The 23,495-nt window shown below is 51.8% G+C and overlaps 1 protein-coding gene across 1 annotated transcript in view; it reads left to right on the top strand.

The window, feature by feature from the left end:
• Nucleotides 1-23,495, top strand: part of IARS1 (isoleucyl-tRNA synthetase 1) — a 110,054-nt gene that overhangs the window by 77,410 nt on the left and 9,149 nt on the right. Inside the window, exons 14-23 of the mRNA XM_077277296.1 lie at nt 386-512; nt 1,212-1,285; nt 1,359-1,553; nt 1,627-1,713; nt 1,824-1,907; nt 17,313-17,457; nt 22,170-22,290; nt 22,368-22,459; nt 22,733-22,810; nt 23,277-23,398. Of these exons, the coding sequence (XP_077133411.1) occupies nt 386-512; nt 1,212-1,285; nt 1,359-1,553; nt 1,627-1,713; nt 1,824-1,907; nt 17,313-17,457; nt 22,170-22,290; nt 22,368-22,459; nt 22,733-22,810; nt 23,277-23,398 (1,125 nt within the window). The remainder of the gene's footprint in view (nt 1-385; nt 513-1,211; nt 1,286-1,358; nt 1,554-1,626; nt 1,714-1,823; nt 1,908-17,312; nt 17,458-22,169; nt 22,291-22,367; nt 22,460-22,732; nt 22,811-23,276; nt 23,399-23,495) is intronic.

Raw genomic sequence — 23,495 nt, 5'->3', positions numbered from 1 at the left:
ACACCATATGTGACTGATATCAGCCCCTCTTATAACGCTCCAGTACTGATATAACCCCCAGACATTACACCATATGTGACTGATATCAGCCCCTCTTATAACGCTCCAGTACTGATATAACCCCCAGACATTACATCATATGTGACTGATATCAGCCCCTCTTATAACGCTCCAGTACTGATATAACCCCCAGATATTACACCTTATGTGACTGATACCGGCCCCTCTTATAACGCTCCAGTACTGATATAACCTCCAGACATTACACCATATGTGACTGATATCAGCCCCTCTTATAACGCTCCTGGAGACCCTCCGTACTTGCAGACTGGGGATCTCACTTTGGGGTCTTGTGTTCTGGTTTCTTAGAATTTGTTTGTTTCAGGGTTCCGGAATTTGTAAGAGAGAAACGTTTTGGGAATTGGTTGAAGGAGGCGCGAGATTGGGCCATTTCCAGGAACCGCTACTGGGGGACGCCGATCCCCCTGTGGGTCAGCGAGGACTTTGAGGAGGTTAGTAGTCTGTAGCTCACCTGTCATGGAGTGACTGCGGTGTATAGAAGAGTTCGCCCCCATCTGGAGGGGAGGCTCATCACTGCTGATTCTAGATGTAGATGCTAATCACACACCTCTGCTTTATGCACCCCCGCCTCCTCTCTCCGCGTGCGTACACCCCTCCGCCTTCCTCTCCCTGTGCGCGTGTACACCCCTCCGCCTTCCTCTCCCTGTGCGCGCGTACACCCCTCCGCCTTCCTCTCCCTGTGCGCGCGTACACCCCTCCGCCTTCCTCTCCCTGTGCGTGCGTACACCCCTCCGCCTTCCTCTCCCTGTGCGCGCGTACACCCCTCCGCCTTCCTCTCCCTGTGCGCGTGTACACCCCTCCCTCTCCCTGTGCGCGCGTACACCCCTCCGCCTTCCTCTCCCTGTGCGCGCGTACACCCCTCCGCCTTCCTCTCCCTGTGCGCGCGTACACCCCTCCGCCTTCCTCTCCCTGTGCGCGCCTACACCCCTCCGCCTTCCTCTCCCTGTGCGCGCCTACACCCCTCCGCCTTCCTCTCCCTGTGCGCGCCTACACCCCTCCGCCTTCCTCTCCCTGTGCGCGCCTACACCCCTCCTCCGCCTCCTCTCTCTCCTTGCGCGCCTACACCCCTCCGCCTCCCTCGTCGCTCTCTGTCTCTCACCGTGATCACTCTGCGGTTCTCTTCTTGTCAGGTTGTGTGTGTGGGATCCTTGGCGGAGCTGGAGGAGCTGACCACCTGTAAGGTCACAGATCTGCACCGTGAGAGGTGAGTCCGACCAGGTGCCTGATACCATCTGTGTGCATGGTGGCCTGCACATGCCTTGTACATGTCTCCGCAGTGTGGACCACCTGACTATCCCGTCTCGCCGCGGGAAGGGCGTCCTGCGCCGCGTCACTGAGGTGTTTGACTGCTGGTTTGAGAGCGGCAGCATGCCCTACGCTCAGGTCCACTACCCTTTTCAGAACAGGAAGGAGTTTGAAGACTCGTTCCCAGCGGATTTCATTGCTGAAGGCATCGACCAGACTAGAGGGTGGTGAGTAAGAGGCAGGATGGCCTCCAGGTGTGGAGGTTCCAGTGCCTGCTCTAACCATTGTCTTCCCCTACAGGTTCTACACCCTTCTGGTCCTCTCTACTGCTCTTTTTGGTCAGCCACCATTCAAGAACGTCATCGTCAATGGTCTGGTATTGGCCAGGTATTTCCACGCCTGAGTGTAGCAGTTGTGGGGGGCCTGCCATCACTAGGGCAGTTGTGGGGGGGGCTGGCATCTGATGTGATATAATTTTCTAATGACACTTTTCTTAGTGATGGTCAGAAAATGAGTAAAAGTAAGAAGAATTACCCGGACCCTGCACTCGTTATCAACAGTTATGGGGCCGACGCTCTCAGGTAAGATGCCAGGCGCTGTCCCGTCAACACTGTAATGTCAAAGACCAGAGAGGACGCGCTCACTGGTGGGGTGGCCTGTGCCCCAGTAACCGGTCACTGTACGATGAAGTGGGGTATATAGTATAGTTGCTGCCCATCTGTGGTGAAATATGTGTATATATATATATATATATATATATCTATGTGTGTAGTGACATATGTCTAGGGTTATATGTGTGACTAGTGATAATGTAACATCTGTCCTGAAGGCAAGTTGCACCTAGGTGTTAATAGGTACTTCCTTGGGACTAGTAGACATTGTGTCTCCATATCTCACCAGGAGGTCTAGCTAGAGCCAAGAAGAAAGGGAACATTTGGCACCTCCTAGGTCTTGGAGGGGAGATGCTAATTGGGGCCTGAGGGTATCTATTCCTGAGAACCTTTTCACAAGTGTCTCAAGAGAAAAATAATATATTCATTAGTAGCGCGGCCGTGGCCAATTAAAAAAACAGCAATTATGATATTAACCTGAGGGGCCAGTCTAGAAACCTGACCCCCAGACCAAAGTTATAAATTTAGGCTGCAGACAGAGAATTGTGTTCACATGTTGGGGGCAGCCTGAGAAGCTGGTGTGATCCAATCTACATTCAGGGAGCAGAAAGCAACTACCAGTTAGATAATTTCTGTAAGTTTTCTCGATTATTTTATACTGTTTTGCATAAGTTGTATGTCTTTTTATTATCATTTTTTATACCTTTTTCTTATTGTAAGCATTGAACCTTTTGTTATTAAAGTATAAAACTTTAACAAGTTGAACCTTGAATGTTCTAAAAGAATCCATAGCTTAAGGTGTGTGAGCCTTATGAGTGATAGACATTATTAGTATTAACCCCTTCCCGACCTGTGACACAGCGTATGCGTCATGAAAGTCGGTGCCAATCCGACCTGTGACGCATATGCTGTGTCACAGAATGATCGCGTCCCTGCAGATCGTGTGAAAGGGTTAACTCCAATTTCACCCGATCTGCAGGGACAGGGGGAGTGGTACTTTAGCCCAGAGGGGGTGGCTTCACCCCCCGGTGGCTACGATCGCTCTGATTGGCTGTTGAAAGTGCAACAGCCAATCAGAGCAATTTGTAATATTTCACCTAAAAAACTGGTGAAATATTGCAATCCAGCCATGGCCAATGCTGCAATATCATCGGCCATGGCTGGAAATACTGGTCTGCCCCCCCCCACCGCCCCCGATCTACTCCCCAGTCCTCCGTTCGGTGGTCCGGTACCCTCCGTCCTCCTGTCTGCTCCCCCCATTCTGCGATCCACACCCCCCCCCCCCCCCCCCCCCCCCCCCGTCCTCCGATCCACCCCCCGTGCCCCGATCTCCCTCCTTCATACTTACCGAGCTTCCCGGTGTCCATCCGTCTTCTCCCTGGGCGCCGCCATATTCCAAAATGGCGGGCGCATGCGCAGTGCGCCCGCCGAATCGGCCGGCAGATTCGTTCGATGTACATTTTGAGCACTGTGATAAAACCTATCACAGTGATCAAAATAAAAAAAATAGTAAATGAACCCCCCCTTTATCACCCCCATAGGTAGGGACAACAATAAAATAAAGAAAATATTTTTATTTATTTTTTTCCCCCACTAAAGTTAGAACTAGGGTTAGGGTTAGAACTAGGGTTAGGGTTAGAACTAGGGTTAGGGTTAGAACTAGGGTTGGGGTTAGGGTTAGAACTAGGGTTAGGGTATGTGCACACTTATTCTGGTCCTCTGCGGATTTTTCCGCAGCAGATTTGTTAAATCCGCAGTGCAAAACCGCTGCGGATTTATCACGGATTCACCGTGGTTTTTCTGCGGATTTCACTGCGGTTTTACAACTGCGGTTTTCTATTGGAGCAGGTGTAAAACCGCTACGGAATCCGCAGAAAGAAGTGACATGCTCCAGAATGTAAACCGCTGCGTTTCCGCGCATTTTTTCCCGCAGCATGGGCACAGCCTTTTTTGTTTCCCATAGGTTTACATTGAACTATAAACTCACGGGAAACTGCTGCGCACCCGCAGCTGCGGAAACACTGCAGATCCGCAGCGTTTTCCGCAGCGTGTGCACATAGCCTTAGAATTAGGCTATATGCACACGGTGCGGATTTGGCTGCATATCCGCAGTGGATTGGCCGCTGTGGATTCGTAGCAGTGTTCCATCAGGTTTACAGTTCCATGTAAACCTATGGAAAACCAAATCCGCTGTGCCCATGGTGCGGAAAATACAGCGCGGGAACGCTGCGTTGTATTTTCCGCAGCACGTCAATTCTTTGTGCGGATTACGCAGCGTTTTACACCTGTTCCTCAATAGGAATCCGCAGGTGAAATCCGCACAAAAAACACTGGAAATCCGCAGTAAATCCGCAGGTAAAACGCATTGCCTTTTACCTGCAGATTTTTCAAAAATGGTGCGGAAAAATCTCACACGAATCTGCAACGTGGGCACATAGCCTTAGGGTTGGAATTAGAGTTAGGGTTGGAATTAGGGCTAGGGTTGGAAATAGGGTTAAGATTAGGCTTGTGGTTAGGGTTATGGTTATGGGTGTGTTGGGGTTAGGGTTGTGGTTAGGGTTAGGATTAGGGATTAGGGTTAGGGGTGTGTTGGGGTTAGGGTTGTGGTTAGGGGTGTGTTGGGGTTAGGGTTGTGGTTAGGGTTATGGCTAGAGTTGAGATTAGGGCTAGGGGTGTGTTGGGGTTAGTGTTGGAGTTAGAATTGAGGGGTTTCCACTGTTTAGGCACATCAGGGGTCTCCAAACGCAACATGGCGCCACCATTGATTCCAGCCAATCTTGCGCTCAAAAAGTCAAATGGTGCTCCCTCCTTTCCGAGCCCCGACGTGCGCCCAAGCAGTGGTTTACCCCCACATATGGGGTACCAGCATACTCGGGACAAACTGGGCAACAATTATTGGGGTCCAATTTCTCCTGTTACCCTTGTGAAAATAAAAAATTGCTTGTTAAAACATATTTGAGGAAAGAAAAATTATTTTATATTTTCACGGCTCTGCGTTGTAAACTTCTGTGAAGCACTTGGGGGTTCAAAGTGCTCACCACATATCTAGATAAGTTCGTTTGGGGGTCTAGTTTCCAAAATGGGGTCACTTGTGGGGGGTTTCTACTGTTTAGGCACATCAGGGGCTCTGCAAACGTAACATGATGCCTGCAGACCATTCCATCAAAGTCTACATTCCAAAACGTCACTACTTCCCTTCCGAGCCCCAATGTGTGCCAAAACCGTGGTTTACCCCCACATATGGGGTACCAGCATACTCGGGACAAACTGGGCGACAACCATTGGGGTCCAATTTCTTCTTTTCCCCTTGTGAAAATAAAACGTTGCTTGCTAAAACATCATTTTTGAGGAAAGAAAAATGATTTTTTATTTTCACGACTCTGCGTTGTAAACTTCTGTGAAGCACTTGGGGGTTCAAAGTGCTCACCACATATCTAGATAAGGTCTTTGGGGGGTCTAGTTTCCAAAATGGGGTCACTTGTGGGGGGTTTCTACGGTTTAGGCACATCAGGGGCTCTGCAAACAACATGATGCCCGCAGACCATTCCATCAAAGTCTGCATTCCAAAACGTCACTACTTCCCTTCCGAGCCCCAACGTGTGCCAAAACAGTGGTTCCCCCACATATGGGGTATCAGCGTACTCAGAACAAACTGGACAACAACTTTTGGGGTCCAATTTCTCCTGTTACTCTTGTGAAAAGAAAAAATTGCGGGCTAAAAAACAATTTTTGAGGAAAGAAAAAAGATTTTTTATTTTCACGGCTCTGCGTTATAAACTTATGTGAAGCACTTGGGGGTTTAAAGTGGTCACCGCACATCAAGATTAGTTCCATGGGAGGTCTTGTTTCCAAAATGGGGTCACTTGTGGGGGAGCTCCAATGTTTAGGCACACAGGGGCTCTCCAAACGCGACATGGTGTCCGCTAAAGATTGGAGCTAATTTTTCATTCAAAAAGTCAAATGGCGCTCCTTCCCTTCCGAGCCCTGCCGTGTGCCCAAACAGTGGTTTACCCCCACATGTGAGGTATCAGTGTACTCAGGAGAAATTGCCCAATAAATTTTAGGATCCATTTTATCCTGTTGCCCATGTGGAAATGAACAAATTGAGGCTAAAAGAATTTTTTTGTGAAAAAAAAGTACTTTTTGATTTTTTTATGGATCAATTTGTGAAGCACCTGGGGGTTCAACGTGCTCACTATGCCTCTAGATAAGTTCCTTGGGGGGTCTAGTTTCCAAAATGGGGTCACTTGTGGGGGAGCTCCAATGTTTAGGCACACAGGGGCTCTCCAAACGCGACATGGTGTCCGCTAAAGATTGGAGCCAATTTTTCATTCAAAAAGTCAAATGGCGCTCCTTCCCTTCCGAGCCCTGCCATGTGCACAAACAGTGGTTTACCCCCACATATGGGGTATCGGCGTCCTCAGGACAAATTGTACAATAACTTTTGGGGTCTAGTTTCTCTTTTTACCCTTGGGAAAATAAAAAAAATTGTTGCTAAAAGATCATTTTTGTAACTAAAAAGTGAAATGTTAATTTTTTCCTTCCATGTTGCTTCTGCTGCTGTGAAGCGCCTGAAGGGTTAATAAACTTCTTGAATGTGGTTTTGAGCACCTTGAGGGGTGCAGTTTTTAGAATGGTGTCACTTTTGGGTATTTTCAGCCATATAGAACCCTCAAACTGACTTCAAATGTGAGGTGGTCCCTAAAAAAATGGTTTTGTAAATTTTGTTGTAAAAATGAGAAATCGCTGGTCAAATTTTAACCCTTATAACTTCCTAGCAAAAAAAAATTTTGTTTCCAAAATTGTGCTGATGTAAAGTAGACATGTGGGAAATGTTATTTATTAACTATTTTGTGTCACATAACTCTCTGGTTTAACAGAATACAAATTCAAAATTTGAAAATTGCTAAATTTTCAAAATTTTCGCCAAATTTCCATTTTTTTCACAAATAAGCGCAAAAATTATCGACCTAAATTTACCACTAACATGAAGCCCAATATGTCTCGAAAAAACAATCTCAAAACCGCTAGGATCCTTTGAAGCGTTCCTGAGTTATTACCTCATAAAGGGACACTGGTCAGAATTGCAAAAAACGGCCAGGTCATTAAGGTCAAAATAGGCTGGGTCATGAAGGGGTTAATAGTCTGGGACTCCTCGCCCGTGTATTCAATGAGTGGTGGCAGCGTGTATGAGCGGGTGTGTGGTCTGGGTCGCTGTGTGATTTATGATCCCATTACAGCATAGGACAGAGGTTGAATGCTGGACTGAGAGAGGGGAGATAGATTAACCCTTGCAGGCACAACCCCAAGTCACGTGTGAGAGCAGGCACGTGACGAATAAGTGACACCACGGAGAAGGGATCCGTGACACCATCTGTGTCTCCCAGTGGCGCACCAATACTAACAGAAGGCCATGCTGTAGGGCTGGGGGAGCGGGGCCCAGATTCAGTGACCGCATCCAGCTCCCCTTACCCAGCATCGCACTGGTGGTCATATAATCACAGAATAGATTCTCTGCCCCGGATGGATCCTGGATGCCGGTCATATAATCACAGAATAGATTCTCTGCCCCGGATGGATCCTGGATGCCGGTCATACAACCACAGAATAGATTCTCTGCCCCGGATGGATCCTGGATGCCGGTCATATAATCACAGAAGAGATTCTCTTCCCCCAGATGGATCCTGGATGTCGGTCATACAACCACAGAACAGATTCTCTGCCCCCGATGGATCCTGGATGCCGGTCATACAACCACAGAATAGATTCTCTGCCCCGGATGGATTGTGGATGCCGGTCATACAACCACAGAATAGATTCTCTGCCCCGGATGGATCCTGGATGCCGGTCATACAACCACAGAATAGATTCTCTGCCCCGGATGGATTGTGGATGCCGGTCATGCAACCACAGAATAGATTCTCTGCCCCGGATGGATCCTGGATGCTGGTCATACAACCACAGAATAGATGCTCTGCCCCGGATGGATCCTGGATGCTGGTCATACAGCCACAGAATAGATGCTCTGCCCCGGATGGTTCCTGGATGCCGGTCATACAACCACAGAATAGATGCTCTGCCCCGGATGGATCCTGGATGCCGGTCATACAACCACAGAATAGATTCTCTGCCCCAGATGGATTGTGGATGCCGGTCATACAATCCCAGAACAGATTCTCTGCCCCGGACGGATTGTGGATGCCGGTCATACAACCACAGAATAGATTCTCTGCCCCGGATGGATCCTGGATGCTGGTCATACAACCACAGAATAGCTCTGCCCCGGATGGATCCTGGATGCCGGTCATACAACCACAGAAGGTCATACAACCACAGAATAGATTCTCTGCCCCGGATGGATTGTGGATGCCGGTCATACAACCACATAATAGATTCTCTGCCCCAGATGGATCCTGGATGCCGGTCATACAACCACAGAACAGATTCTCTGCCCCGGATGGATCCTGGATGCCGGTCATACAACCACAGAATAGATTCTCTGCCCCAGATGGATTGTGGATGCCGGTCATACAATCACAGAATAGATGCTCTGCCCCGGATGGATCCTGGATGCCGGTCATACAACCACAGAATAGATGCTCTGCCCCGGATGGATCCTGGATGCCGGTCATACAATCACAGAAGGTCATACAACCACAGAATAGATTCTCTGCCCCTGATGGATCCTGGATGCCGGTCATACAACCACATAATAGATTCTCTGCCCCGGATGGATCCTGGATGCTGGTCATACAACCACAGAATAGATGCTCTGCCCCGGATGGATCCTGGATGCTGATCATACAACCACAGAAGGTCATACAACCACAGAATAGATTCTCTGCCCCGGATGGATTGTGGATGCCGGTCATACAACCACATAATAGATTCTCTGCCCCGGATGGATCCTGGATGCTGGTCATACAACCACAGAATAGATTCTCTGCCCCGGATGGATCCTGGATGCCGGTCATACAACCACAGAAGGTCATACAACCACAGAATAGATTCTCTGCCCCGGATGGATTGTGGATGCCGGTCATACAACCACATAATAGATTCTCTGCCCCGGATGGATCCTGGATGCTGGTCATACAACCACAGAATAGATGCTCTGCCCCGGATGGATCCTGGATGCCGGTCATACAGCCACAGAATAGATGCTCTGCCCCGGATGGTTCCTGAATGCCGGTCATATAATCACAGAATAGATGCTCTGCCCCGGATGGATCCTGGATGCCGGTCATATAATCACAGAATAGATTCTCTTCCCCCAGATGGATCCTGGATGCCGGTCATACAACCACAGAACAGATTCTCTGCCCCAGATGGATTGTGGATGCCGGTCATATAATCACAGAATAGATTCTCTGCCCCGGATGGATCCTGGATGCCGGTCATACAACCACAGAATAGATTCTCTGCCCCGGATGGATCCTGGATGCTGGTCATAAAACCATAGAACAGATTCTCTGCCCCGGATGGATTGTGGATGCCGGTCATATAATCACAGAATAGATTCTCTGCCCCGGATGGATCCTGGATGCCGGTCATACAACCACAGAATAGATTCTCTGCCCCAGATCGATTGTGGATGCCGGTCATACAACCACAGAATAGATTCTCTGCCCCAGATGGATTGTGGATGCCGGTCATACAATCACAGAACAGATTCTCTGCCCGGATGGATCCTGGATGCCGGTCATACAACCACAGAATAGATTCTCTGCCCCGGATGGATCCTGGATGCCGGTCAGACAACCACAGAATAGATTCTCTGCCCCTGATGGATTGTGGATGCCGGTCATACAATCACAGAATAGATTCTCTTCCCCCAGATGGATCCTGGATGCCGGTCATACAACCACAGAATAGATTCTCTGCCCCGGATGGATCCTGGATGCCGGTCATACAACCACAGAACAGATTCTCTGCCCCGGATGGATTGTGGATGCCGGTCATATAATCACAGAATAGATTCTCTGCCCCGGATGGATCCTGGATGCCGGTCATACAACCACAGAACAGATTCTCTGCCCCGGATGGATTGTGGATGCCGGTCATATAATCACAGAATAGATTCTCTGCCCCGGATGGATCCTGGATGCCGGTCATATAATCACAGAATAGATTCTCTGCCCCAGATGGATTGTGGATGCCGGTCATACAACCACAGAACAGATTCTCTGCCCCGGATGGATTGTGGATGCCGGTCATATAATCACAGAATAGATTCTCTGCCCCGGATGGATTGTGGATGCCGGTCATATAATCACAGAATAGATTCTCTGCCCCGGATGGATCCTGGATGCCGGTCATACAACCACAGAATAGATTCTCTGCCCCGGATGGATCCTGGATGCCGGTCATACAACCACAGAACAGATTCTCTGCCCCGGATGGATTGTGGATGCCGGTCATATAATCACAGAATAGATTCTCTGCCCCGGATGGATCCTGGATGTCGGTCATACAACCACAGAACAGATTCTCTGCCCCGGATGGATTGTGGATGCCGGTCATATAATCACAGAATAGATTCTCTGCCCCGGATGGATTGTGGATGCCGGTCATATAATCACAGAATAGATTCTCTGCCCGGATGGATCCTGGATGCCGGTCATACAACCACAGAATAGATTCTCTGCCCCGGATGGATCCTGGATGCCGGTCTTACAACCACAGAATAGATTCTCTGCCCCTGATGGATTGTGGATGCCGGTCATATAATCACAGAATAGATTCTCTGCCCCTGATGGATTGTGGATGCCGGTCATACAATCACAGAATAGATTCTCTGCCCCGGATGGATTGTGGATGCCGGTCATACAACCACAGAATAGATTCTCTGCCCCTGATGGATTGTGGATGCCGGTCATACAATCACAGAATAGATTCTCTTCCCCCAGATGGATCCTGGATGCCGGTCATACAACCACAGAACAGATTCTCTGCCCCGGATGGATTGTGGATGCCGGTCATATAATCACAGAATAGATTCTCTGCCCCGGATGGATTGTGGATGCCGGTCATATAATCACAGAATAGATTCTCTGCCCCGGATGGATCCTGGATGCCGGTCATACAACCACAGAATAGATTCTCTGCCCCGGATGGATCCTGGATGCCGGTCATACAACCACAGAACAGATTCTCTGCCCCTGATGGATTGTGGATGCCGGTCATATAATCACAGAATAGATTCTCTGCCCCGGATGGATCCTGGATGTCGGTCATACAACCACAGAACAGATTCTCTGCCCCGGATGGATTGTGGATGCCGGGCATATAATCACAGAATAGATTCTCTGCCCCGGATGGATTGTGGATGCCGGTCATATAATCACAGAATAGATTCTCTTCCCCGGATGGATCCTGGATGTCGGTCATACAACCACAGAACAGATTCTCTGCCCCGGATGGATTGTGGATGCCGGTCATATAATCACAGAATAGATTCTCTGCCCCGGATGGATTGTGGATGCCGGTCATATAATCACAGAATAGATTCTCTGCCCCGGATGGATTGTGGATGCCGGTCATATAATCACAGAATAGATTCTCTGCCCCGGATGGATCCTGGATGCCGGTCATACAACCACAGAATAGATTCTCTGCCCCGGATGGATCCTGGATGCCGGTCATACAACCACAGAATAGATTCTCTGCCCCGGATGGATCCTGGATGCCGGTCATACAACCACAGAATAGATTCTCTGCCCCGGATGGATTGTGGATGCTGGTCATACAACCACAGAACAGATTCTCTGCCCCGGATGGATCCTGGATGCCGGTCATACAACCACAGAATAGATTAAATAGAGGAGAAAATCCAGCTTCCAAAAGTATCAAAATTTATTGAAGATAAAATCCAAGAGCCAAAAACATGGTTCACAGGAGAAGAAATGGCAGCATGCCGGTCATACAACCACAGAATAGATTCTCTGCCCCCAGATGGATCCTGGATGCCGGTCATACAATCACAGAATAGATTCTCTGCCCCGGATGGATCCTGGATGCCGGTCATATAATCACAGAACAGATTCTCTGCCCCGGATGGATCCTGGATGCCGGTCATACAACCACAGAATAGATTCTCTGCCCCGGATGGATCCTGGATGCTGGTCATACAACCACAGAATAGATTCTCTGCCCCCAGATGGATCCTGGATGCCGGTCATATAATCACAGAATAGATTCTCTGCCCCGGATGGATCCTGGATTTTGGTGCAGGTGAAAGCAATGATGGAACAGTGAACCATCAGCTCTCTTCTCCATTTCTCCTGTACGTCTGACGTCTCAGCGCCGCGGGCGCAATGTGCTGGGCCGAGCTCTACACCACAGGAGAGAGTGACCTTTTTGGTCTGAATACTTTCCATGCTCACTGTATAATGGATACTGAAGAGATATGGTAGATCTGAAGCATCTGTCACTCCAGCTCTCACCCTGCGTCACCCCCTTCCACAGGACTGGTGGAGCCTTTGCCTAAAGTCATACAGTTTAGAGGCAGTCCAGCAGGAGGAGGCAGAGCTGAAGTGGTGGAGGCTGTCAGATCTACCATTGCCCTTCAGCCTCATTTTTATATATATTTCAAATATATATAGTAGTTGAGGAGGAGGAAAAAGCTTATGTATTAAACATCCTCTTCTCCACGGACGGTATTCATGGTGGAAAATGAAATGCCGAGAGACAATGAACACCCTATATTACGGGTCACCAATCTAACCCAACAACAGGCGCGAAACCGGCGAAATAAGATTAAAATAGATAAATCTCCGGGTCCGGATGACATACACCCACGAGTACTAAGAGAACTAAGTAATGTAATAGACAAACCATTATTTCTTATATTTAGGGACTCTATAGTGACGGGGTCTGTTCCACAGGACTGGCACATAGCAAATGTGGTGCCAATATTCAAAAAGGCCTCTAAAAGTGACCCTGGAAATTCTAGGCCAGTGAGTCTAACCTCTATTGTTGGTAGAATATGTGAAGGGTTTCTGAGGGATGTTATTCTGGATTATCTCTATGAGAATAACTGTGTAAAGGGAATCTGTCACCACTTTTTTTGCGTATCATGTAAAAATATCATTCAATTCAATGTTGCCTATGCATTATAACAGTACTTTTGATAACCCTTGACCTTTGATCAATAACAATAAATACCGTTTTTATATTCCTTCTGCAGTGTATGTAAATCTGCCCGATGGGCGGGGCTTATTGTCCGTCTCTCTTCCCCTCCTGTCTTGCTCTATGCATTTCTTTCGGGTAATTCCTGCGTTCGCGTACTGTTACGGCGCGTGCGCATTCAAACGGTCTTACGCACGTGCGCAGTATGCCCAACAGTGGGCAAAGCATAAAATCATAATTGCGCATACGCCATTGCGTTCTATGGCCCGGAAGTATTGCGGCAAAGCATATACTGCGCACACGCAAAAGGCCATTTAATTGCGCTCAGGCGGTAACGCAATGCGATCTGATATTCACAGAAACGAATATGTACAGTAAGTCGAGGAGGGGGGTGGAGACGGACAATAAGCCCCGCCCATCGGACCGAGCAGATTTGCATACACTGCGGGAGGAAAATAAACGGTATTTATTGACCAAAGGTGGAGAGTGAAGGGGTATCAAAAGTACTGTTATAATGCATAGGTTGCACTCGATTGATTGATATTTTTACATGATATGCCAAAAAAGTGGTGACAGATTCCCTTTAACTCCATATCAGCATGGGTTTATGAGGAATCGCTCCTGTCACACCACCAATCTAATCAGTTTTTATGAAGAGGTAAACTATAGACTGGACCACGGTGAGTCATTGGACGTGGTATATCATGATTTCTCCAAAGCGTTTGATACCGTGCCGCACAAGAGGTTGGTACACAAAATGAGAATGCTTGGTCTGGGGGAAAATGTGTGTAAATGGGTTAGTAACTGGCTTAGTGATAGAAAGCAGAGGGTGGTTATAAATGGTATAGTCTCTAACTGGGTCGCTGTGACCAGTGGGGACCACAGGGGTCGGTGTTGGGACTTCTTCTCTTCAACATATTTATTAACGATCTGGTAGAAGGTTTACACAGAAAAATATCGATATTTGCAGATGATACAAAACTATGTAAAGCAATCAATACAGGGGAAGATAGTATTCTGCTACAGATGGATCTGGATAAGTTGGAAACTTGGGCCGGGAGGTGGCAGATGAGGTGTAACAATGATAAATGTAAGGTTATACACATGGGAAGAAGGAATCAATATCACCATTACACACTGAACGGGAAACCACTGGGTAAATCTGACATAGAGAAGGACTTGGGGATCCTAGTTAATGATAAACTTACCTGGAGCAGCCAGTGCCAGGCAGCAGCTGCCAAGGCAAACAGGATCATGGGGTGCATTAAAAGAGGTCTGGATACACATGATGAGAGCATTATACTGCCTCTGTACAAATCCCAGGTTAGACCGCACATGGAGTACTGTGTACAGCTTTGGGCACCGGTGCTCAGGAAGGATATAATGGAACTAGAGCGAGTACAAAAGACGACAACAACTACAATACCCAGAGAGATTAGCAATATTAGAATTATTTAGTCTAGAAAAAAGACTGAGGGGCGATCTAATAACCATGTATAAGGGGACAATACAAATATCTCTCCGAGGATCTGTTTATACCAAGGAAAGTGACGGTCACAAGGAGGCATTCTCTGCGTCTGGAGGAGAGAAGGTTTCTCCACCAACATAGAAGAGGATTATTTACTGTTGGGGCAGTGAGAATCTGGAATTCCTTGCCTGAGGAGGTGGTGATGGCGAACTCAGTCGAGGGGTAAAGAGAGGCCTGGATGTCTTCCTGGAGCATAACAATATTGTATCTTACAGTGATTAGGTTCTTTAGAAGGACGTAGATCTGGGGATTTATTCTGATGGAATATAGGCTGAACTGGATGAACAAATGTCGTTTTTTTAGGCCTTGCTAACTACCGTATATACTCGAGTATAAGCCGAGGTTTTCAGCCCAAATTTTTGGGCTGAAAGTGCACCTCTCGGCTTATACTCGAGTCCTGGTCGGCGGGTGAGGGGGAGAGAGGACCGTCGTATACTCGCCTGCTCCTGGCGCTCCTAACGCTGTCCCTGCCTGTCCCATGGTTTCCCACGCTGCAGCTCTTCCTCTATTCGGCGGTCACGTGGTGCCGCTCATTAAAGTAATGAATGGACTCCACTACAATAGGGGTGGAGCCGCATATTCACTACTGTAATGAGCAGTACCGGTGACCGCTCATTACAGGAAGAAGTTGCGGTACCATGGGACAGGCAGGGACAGCGTCAGGAGCAGGTAAGTATTTCATAGTCACCTGTCCGCGTTCCATCTGCCGGGCGCCGCTCCGTCTTCTCGTCCTCTGCAGTGACTGTTCAGGTCAGAGGGCGTGATGACGTATTAGTGTGCACGCCGCCCTCTGCCTGAACAGTCAGTGCGGAGAGACGGGACGCTGAGGAGCAGCGACGAGAGGTGAGTATGTGTTTTGTTTTGTTTTTTGTTTGTTTTTTTTTTTTATTGCAGCAGCATCAGCATTACATGTGGCACAATGCTGTATGGAGCGTCTACGGGGCCATAAAGAACTGCATTGGGCATCTATGGGGCCATAACTGCATGGAGCATTATATGGGGCATCTATGGGGCCATAACTGCATGGAGCATTATATGGGGCATCTATGGGGCCATAACTGCATGGAGCATTATATGGGGCATCTATGGGGCCATAAAGAACTGCATGGAGCATTATATGGGGCATCTATGGGGCCATAACTGCATGGAGCATTATATGGGGCATCTATGGGGCCATAACTGCATGGAGCATTATATGGGGCATCTATGGGGCCATAACTGCATGGAGCATTATATGGGGCATCTATGGGGCCATAAAGAACTGCATGGAGCATTATATGGGGCATCTATGGGGCCATAACTGCATGGAGCATTATATGGGGCATCTATGGGGCCATAACTGCATGGAGCATTATATGGGGCATCTATGGGGCCATAAAGAACTGCATGGAGCATTATATGGGGCATCTATGGGGCCATAACTGCATGGAGCATTATATGGGGCATCTATGGGGCCATAACTGCATGGAGCATTATATGGGGCATCTATGGGGCCATAAATAACTGCATGGAGCATTATATGGGGCATCTATGGGGCCATAACTGCATGGAGCATTATATGGGGCATCTATGGGGCCATAAAGAACTGCATGGAGCATTATATGGGGCATCTATGGGGCCATAACTGCATGGAGCATTATATGGGGCATCTATGGGGCCATAACTGCATGGAGCATTATATGGGGCATCTATGGGGCCATAACTGCATGGAGCATTATATGGGGCATCTATGGGGCCATAACTGCATGGAGCATTATATGGGGCATCTATGGGGCCATAAAGAACTGCATGGAGCATTATATGGGGCATCTATGGGGCCATAACTGCATGGAGCATTATATGGGGCATGTATGGGGCCATAAAGAACTGCATGGAGCATTATATGGGGCATCTATGGGGCCATAACTGCATGGAGCATTATATGGGGCATCTATGGGGCCATAACTGCATGGAGCATTATATGGGGCATCTATGGGGCCATAACTGCATGGAGCATTATATGGGGCATCTATGGGGCCATAACTGCATGGAGCATTATATGGGGCATCTATGGGGCCATAACTGCATGGAGCATTATATGGGGCATCTATGGGGCCATAACTGCATGGAGCATTATATGGGGCATCTATGGGGCCATAAAGAACTGCATGGAGTATTATATAGGGCATCTATGGGGGCCATAATGAACTGCATGGAGCATTATATGGGGCTCCTGATTCAATATGGATATTCAAAAACACTTAACCTACTGATGTCTCAATTAATTTTACTTTTATTGGTATCTATTATTTTTTTTTTTTTTATTTACTAGTAGCTGCTGCATTTCCCACCCAAGGCTTATACTCGAGTCAATAAGTTTTCCCAGTTTTTTGTTGCAAAATTAGGGGGGTCGGCTTATACTCGGGTCGGCTTATACTCGGGTCGGCTTATACTCGGGTCGGCTTATACTCGGGTCGGCTTATACTCGGGTCGGCTTATACTCGGGTCGGCTTATACTCGAGTATATACGGTATGTTACTATGGATTCTCAGTAATGGAGGAACATTACTGGCATGGCATTAAATGGTTTGGAGGGTGTGAGATCCTGCTGGTAGTTTCCCTTTTAGTTTTCTTCTGATACATTAGTGATGAGAAGGAATGGTTTCTGTTTCCAGGGTTCATTGCAGCTGCAGATTTAAGTTTCTTCCCAATTCCACCATATTTATCTGCATTTTCAGATTATACTTAATAAATTCTCCAGTCGTGAGAGCAGAGAACTTGCGCTTTAAAGAAGAAGGGGTCCGTGATGTCCTGAAAGACGTTTTCTTGCCATGGTACAACGCATTCCGCTTTTTGATGCAGAATATTTATCGATTGCAAAAGGTATGTATGAGACGATAATGGAGGCGGGGATCGACTGGTATACGCCATCAGCAGACTAACATAAGGTGGAGATGGGCTGTGGCCTCTGCCTGGTGGGCTGTGGCCTCTGCCTGGTGGGCTGTGGCCTCTGCCTGGTGGGCTGTGGCCTCTGCCTGGTGGGCTGTGGCCTCTGCCTGGTGGGCTGTGGCCTCTTCTTAGATTCTGTGCTCCCTCATTTTTGCCTAGTGTTTGGTTTTTTTTTTTGGGTGGTCTTGCTTTCTTTCATCATTCCAGGGAGGGAGACAACCTAGTGGGCACGACTGCTGCCGCAGTGGAGTCTCATTGTCCCTACAGTAGTACAAGGCCACAAAGGGGTGACCCTGCGGCCACTTGAACATTTTGTATGGGAGGGAAACATTTCCTGGAATGGGTCCACTGTGAACGAGGCTGTCTCTCCTCCTGCCCAGTCCGTAACCTCAGGGGACAATATAGACTCTGTAGCCAAGGCCAGTTTGCAAGTCTTCTGACACAAAGGACTTTGTTAAGGTAGCGTGAGACAACCTCCCTCCAAGATGGGTTGCCTCTCCTTCCTAGAAGGAGGTTTCTCTCCAGTGTCACCATCTGCAGCATATTTATTTCCCTTCAACTGTGACGCACCAGTGAGCGTTGGAGCTGCCCAACCGCTGGACAGGAAACCTAGAGCAGATAAAGACTACCCACAACTTCACCTTGCAATGGTGTCCTGGCCTTTGGATGTAGAAGCCACCTGGAGCATGAAGGCTGTGAAGATAGAACAGAGTCCCCTCCATCAGGGAGTGCAGTGAAAAGATCGGTGTGACTGGCCTCTGGAATGTAACAATATGGAGCAGTTCAACATCTGGGTATCCTGCCTCTGGTCTGGGCTGGGGACTGGGCCACCTCTGGTCTGGGCTGGGGACCGGGCCGCCTCTGGTCTGGGCTGGGGACGGGGCCACTTCTGGTATGGGCTGGGGACTGGGCCGCCTCTGGGCTGGGCCGGGGTCGGGGCCGCCTCTGGGCTGGGCCGGGGACGGGGCCGCCTCTGGGCTGGGCCGGGGACGGGGCCGCCTCTGGGCTGGGCCGGGGACGGGGCCGCCTCTGGGCTGGGCCGGGGTCGGGGCCGCCTCTGGGCTGGGCCGGGGTCGGGGCCGCCTCTGGGCTGGGCCGGGGACGGGGCCGCCTCTGGGCTGGGCCGGGGACGGGGCCGCCTCTGGGCTGGGCCGGGGACGGGGCCGCCTCTGGGCTGGGCCGGGGACGGGGCCGCCTCTGGGCCGGGGACGCGGCCGCCGCTGGGCTGGGCAGTCGACGCGGCCGCCGCTGGGCTGGGCAGTCGACGGGGCCGCCGCTGGGCTGGGCAGTCGACGGGGCCGCCGCTGGGCTGGGCAGTCGACGGGGCCGCCGCTGGGCTGGGCAGTCGACGGGGCCGCCGCTGGGCTGGGCAGTCGACGGGGCCGCCGCTGGGCTGGGCAGTCGACGGGGCCGCCGCTGGGCTGGGCTGGGGACGGGGCCGCCGCTGGGCTGGGCTGGGGACGGGGCCGCCTCTGGGCTGGGCTGGGGACGGGGCCGCCTCTGGGCTGGGCTGGGGACGGGGCCGCCGCTGGGCTGGGGACGGGGCCGCCTCTGGGCTGGGCTGGGGACGGCGCCGCCGCTGGGCTGGGGACGGGGCCGCCTCTGGGCTGGGCTGGGGACGGGGCCGCTTCTAGTATGGGCTTGGGCTGGGGCCGCCGCTGGGCTGGGGCTGGGGCCGCCGCTGGGCTGGGGACGGGGCCGCCTCTGGGCTGGGGACGGGGCCGCCTCTGGGCTGGGCTGGGGACGGGGCCGCCGCTGGGCTGGGGACGGGGCCGCCTCTGGGCTGGGGACGGGGCCGCCTCTGGGCTGGGCTGGGGACGGGGCTGGGCTGGGGACGGGGCTGGGCTGTGCTGGGGACGGGGCCGCCGCTGTGCTGGGGACGGGGCCGCCGCTGTGCTGGGGACGGGGCCGCCGCTGTGCTGGGCTGGGGACGGGGCCGCCTCTGGGCTGGGCTGGGGACGGGGCCGCTTCTAGTATGGGCTTGGGACGGGGCCACCTCAGGTGGGCTGTGGACGGGGCCGCCTCTGGGCTGGGCTGGGCAGTCGACGGGGCCGCCGCTGGGCTGGGCTGGGGACGGGGCCGCCACTGGGCTGGGCTGGGGACGGGGCCGCCTCTGGGCTGGGCTGGGGACGGGGCCGCCTCTGGGCTGGGCTGGAGCCGCCTCTGGGCTGGGCTGGGGACGGGGCCGCCGCTGGGCTGGGGATGGGGCCGCCTCTGGGCTGGGCTGGGCTGGGGATGGGGCCGCCTCTGGGCTGTGCTGGGGACGGGGCCGCCGCTGTGCTGGGGACGGGGCCGCCGCTGGGCTGGGGACGGGGCCGCCGCTGGGCTGGGGACGGGGCCGCTTCTAGTATGGGCTTGGGACGGGCCACCTCAGGTGGGCTGTGGACGGGGCCGCCTCTGGGCTGGGCAGTCGACGGGGCCACCTCTGGGATGGGCTGTGGCAGCGGCTAGGCTGGGCTGGGGACGGGGCCGCGGCTGGGCTGGGGACGGGGCCGCGGCTGGGCTGGGGACGGGGCCGCGGCTGGGCTGGGGACGGGGCCGCGGCTGGGCTGGGGACGGGGCCGCGGCTGGGCTGGGGACGGGGCCGCGGCTGGGCTGGGGCTGGGGCCGCGGCTGGGCTGGGGATGGGGCCGCGGCTGGGCTGGGGACGGGGCCGCCGCTGGGCTGGGGACGGGGCCGCCGCTGGGCTGGGGACGGGGCCGCCGCTGGGCTGGGGACGGGGCCGCCGCTGGGCTGGGGACGGGGCCGCCGCTGGGCTGGGGACGGGGCCGCCGCTGGGCTGGGGACGGGGCCGCCGCTGGGCTGGGCTGGGGACGGGGCCGCCTCGGGGCTGAGCTGGGGACGGGGCCGCCTCGGGGCTGGGCTGGCCTGGGGAAGGGGGCTGCCGCTGGGCTGGGCTGGGGACAGGGCCGCCTCTAGGCTTATGGTCATGAAGCAAGTCTTGAGAATTCCTCATGGGGCAGAACTTCACATTCCAGCAATCTCCACAGTCTGTATTCTGGAGGACAGACTTGGTCGCTCCTCTTCCAGACGACTTTAACCCAGCTTTCTTTTTGCTGTGATGTTCCCAATGTGGGCCTCTTCATAACTTATGTCATCCACACGTTCTCTAAACATGTTGCCGGCCCTGAGACCTGAGGGCTTTTTTGTGGATGCACACGATGCTTAGACCATAGTCTCTGTGGGTTATTGTAGAGGGCATTTTTTGTTATCCTTGTAGATCTGGTCTGATCCCGCCAGAAGTAAATTTACCTCATTCAGTGGTCACAGGTGCTTCATGGTCTTTCCCGACCTCCTTTCCCATGGTCTTCTGTTCCACCAACCTAAGCTGTACTTAATGGTTGAGCTGTTGTGACCAAATTTCAAAAATCTGTGTATTAGGAGGGACTGCATGGTCTGCTCTGCTGACACTGCCATGTATGGGGAGGACCCCATGGTCTGCTCACTGTTGCTGCTGTGTATCTGGAGGACCCCATGGTCTGCTCTGCTGATGCTGCTCTGTATAAGGAGGACACGATGGTCTGCTATGCTGATGCTGCTGTGTATCAGGAGGACCCCATGGTTTGCTCACTGTTGCTGCTATGTTTCAGGAGGACCCCATGGTCTGCTCTGCTCATGCTGCTGTGCATCAGGAGGACCCCATGGTCTGCTCTGCTCATGCTGCTGTGTATCAGGAGGACCCCGTGGTTTGCTCTGCTGTTGCTGCTCTGTATCAGGAGGACCCCATGGTCTGCTCTCTGTTGCTGCTGTGTATCAGGAGGACCCCATGGTCTGCTCTGCTGATGCTGCTGTGTATCAGGAGGACCCCATGGTCTGCTCTGCTGTTGCTGCTCTGTATCAGAAAGACCCCCATGGTCTGCCCTGCTGTTGCTGCTCTGTATCAGGAGGACCCCATGGTCTGCCTGCTGATGGCTGCTGTGTATCAGGAGGACCCCATGGTCTGCTCTGCTGTTGCTGCTCTGTATCAGAAGGACCCCATGGTCTGCTCTGCTGATGCTGCTCTGTATCAGGAGAACCCCATGGTCTGCTCTGTTGATGCTGCTATGTATCAGGAGGACCCCATGGTCTGCTCTGCTGATGCTGCTATGTATCAGGAGGACCCCATGGTCTGCTCTGCTGATGCTGCTATGTATCAGGAGGACCCCATGGTCTGCTCTGCTGATGCTGCTATGTATCAGGAGAACCCCATGGTCTGCTCACTGTTGCTGCTCTGTATCAGGTGGACTCTATGGTCTGCTCTGCTGATGCTGCTGTGCATCAGGAGGACCCCATGGTCTGCTCTGCTGATGCTGCTATGTATCAGGAGAACCCCATGGTCTGCTCACTGTTGCTGCTCTGTATCAGGTGGACTCTATGGTCTGCTCTGCTGATGCTGCTGTGCATCAGGAGGACCCCATGGTCTGCTCTGCTGATGCTGCTATGTATCAGGAGAACCCCATGGTCTGCTCACTGTTGCTGCTCTGTATCAGGTGGACTCTATGGTCTGCTCTGCTGATGCTGCTGTGCATCAGGAGGACCCCATGGTTCGCTTTATGTATGTGTTTCTGTTGTCTTCCTAGTAATCTTTCTTCATGGTCACCCTTGTTTGCACCTCGGGCCCCTTGTTTTCTAGTATTTTACTAATCATGAATGTGCTTTGTCCTCAGGAGGACAGTGTGCAGTTTTTATATGTTGAGAGTTCAGCAAAGCCAAGCGGCAACATGATGGACAAGTGGATTCTGTCCTTCACGCAATCCCTCATCTGTTTCTTCAAGGCTGAGATGACAGGTGCCTGGATGGGGTTGGAGTCTTGGCTGTGTATTTCCTGTTAATCTGGGGATTCATGACTCCGCTCTTCTCTTCAGCCTATAGACTTTACACCGTGGTTCCCAGGCTCGTGCGCTTTGTGGATATGCTGACCAACTGGTATGTACGGATGAACCGGCGACGGCTGAAGGTGAGAGCTCGCCCCCCCACCCTGTCCTCTGGCCCCCCCACCCTGTCCCCTCGACCCCCCCCCCACCCTGTCCCCTCGACCCCCCCCCACCCTGTCCCCTCACGCCCCCCCCCCCTCCCTGTCCCCTTGCTCCCCCCCACCCTGTCCCCTTGCTCCCCTGTCCCCTCGCCCCCCCACCCTGTCCTTTCGGCCCCCCACCCTGTCCCCTCCCCCCACCCTGTCCTCTCGGCCCCCCACCCTGTCCTCTCGCCCCCAATCTCTGCTCTATTCCAGGGCGAGAGTGGCACAGAAGACTGTCTGATGGCTTTGGAGACCTTGTTCAGCGTCCTATTCTCCATGTGCAGGCTGATGGTAAGATGTCACCCGTGGATCCTATGGAACGGAGCATATACATGAAAAGGGGCAAGATGGACCCTATGAGAACATGTGGGGGGTGGCTAGACTTTCCTGGTTTGGCCTCTGCAGAACTTGTCACAGATAGGATATACCTGGGGTTATAGGAATGTGTGCGATACTGCAGTGCATGGACAAGGATTGCTGGACCGGGGGAGGAGGGGGATGCGTCTGTTGTATCTTCATCTATTAAAAAATGGGGAAAATAATACCGTTTGTATACAAGCGCATGCTGATTTATGTTATGTCATCTGTTTCTGTTTTCTTCAATAAAAAATATTTGATTTAAAAAAAAAAAAAAAAAAAAAGCACCCAGGAAGATATGTGGACGTCTTCCCAGTGTGCTGAGGAGCTGATATTTGGTAGTCACTGTGCCCCCCTACCTGGTGACCACCATAGATGACTGCTCCTGTTCCCTCCTCAGGCACCATTCACCCCGTTCATTACAGAAATGATGTATCAGAAACTGAAGCTGCTGCTTGACCCGACGTCTGTCCAAGAGAAGGACTCGCAGAGCATCCATTACCTGATGCTGCCTTCTGTCCGGTAAGCCCACTTCCGACCTCCCATCTTGTTCTGTGGCCGCTCCTGGTTGTGGGCTCTTTCTGGTAGTTGGTGATGCAGATTTCTTCCATTCCATAGA

The sequence above is a fragment of the Ranitomeya variabilis genome, chromosome 8 (genome assembly GCF_051348905.1).
Source record: "Ranitomeya variabilis isolate aRanVar5 chromosome 8, aRanVar5.hap1, whole genome shotgun sequence".
Classification (NCBI taxonomy): domain Eukaryota; kingdom Metazoa; phylum Chordata; class Amphibia; order Anura; family Dendrobatidae; genus Ranitomeya; species Ranitomeya variabilis.
This window is presented reverse-complemented; position numbering and strand designations above follow the sequence as displayed.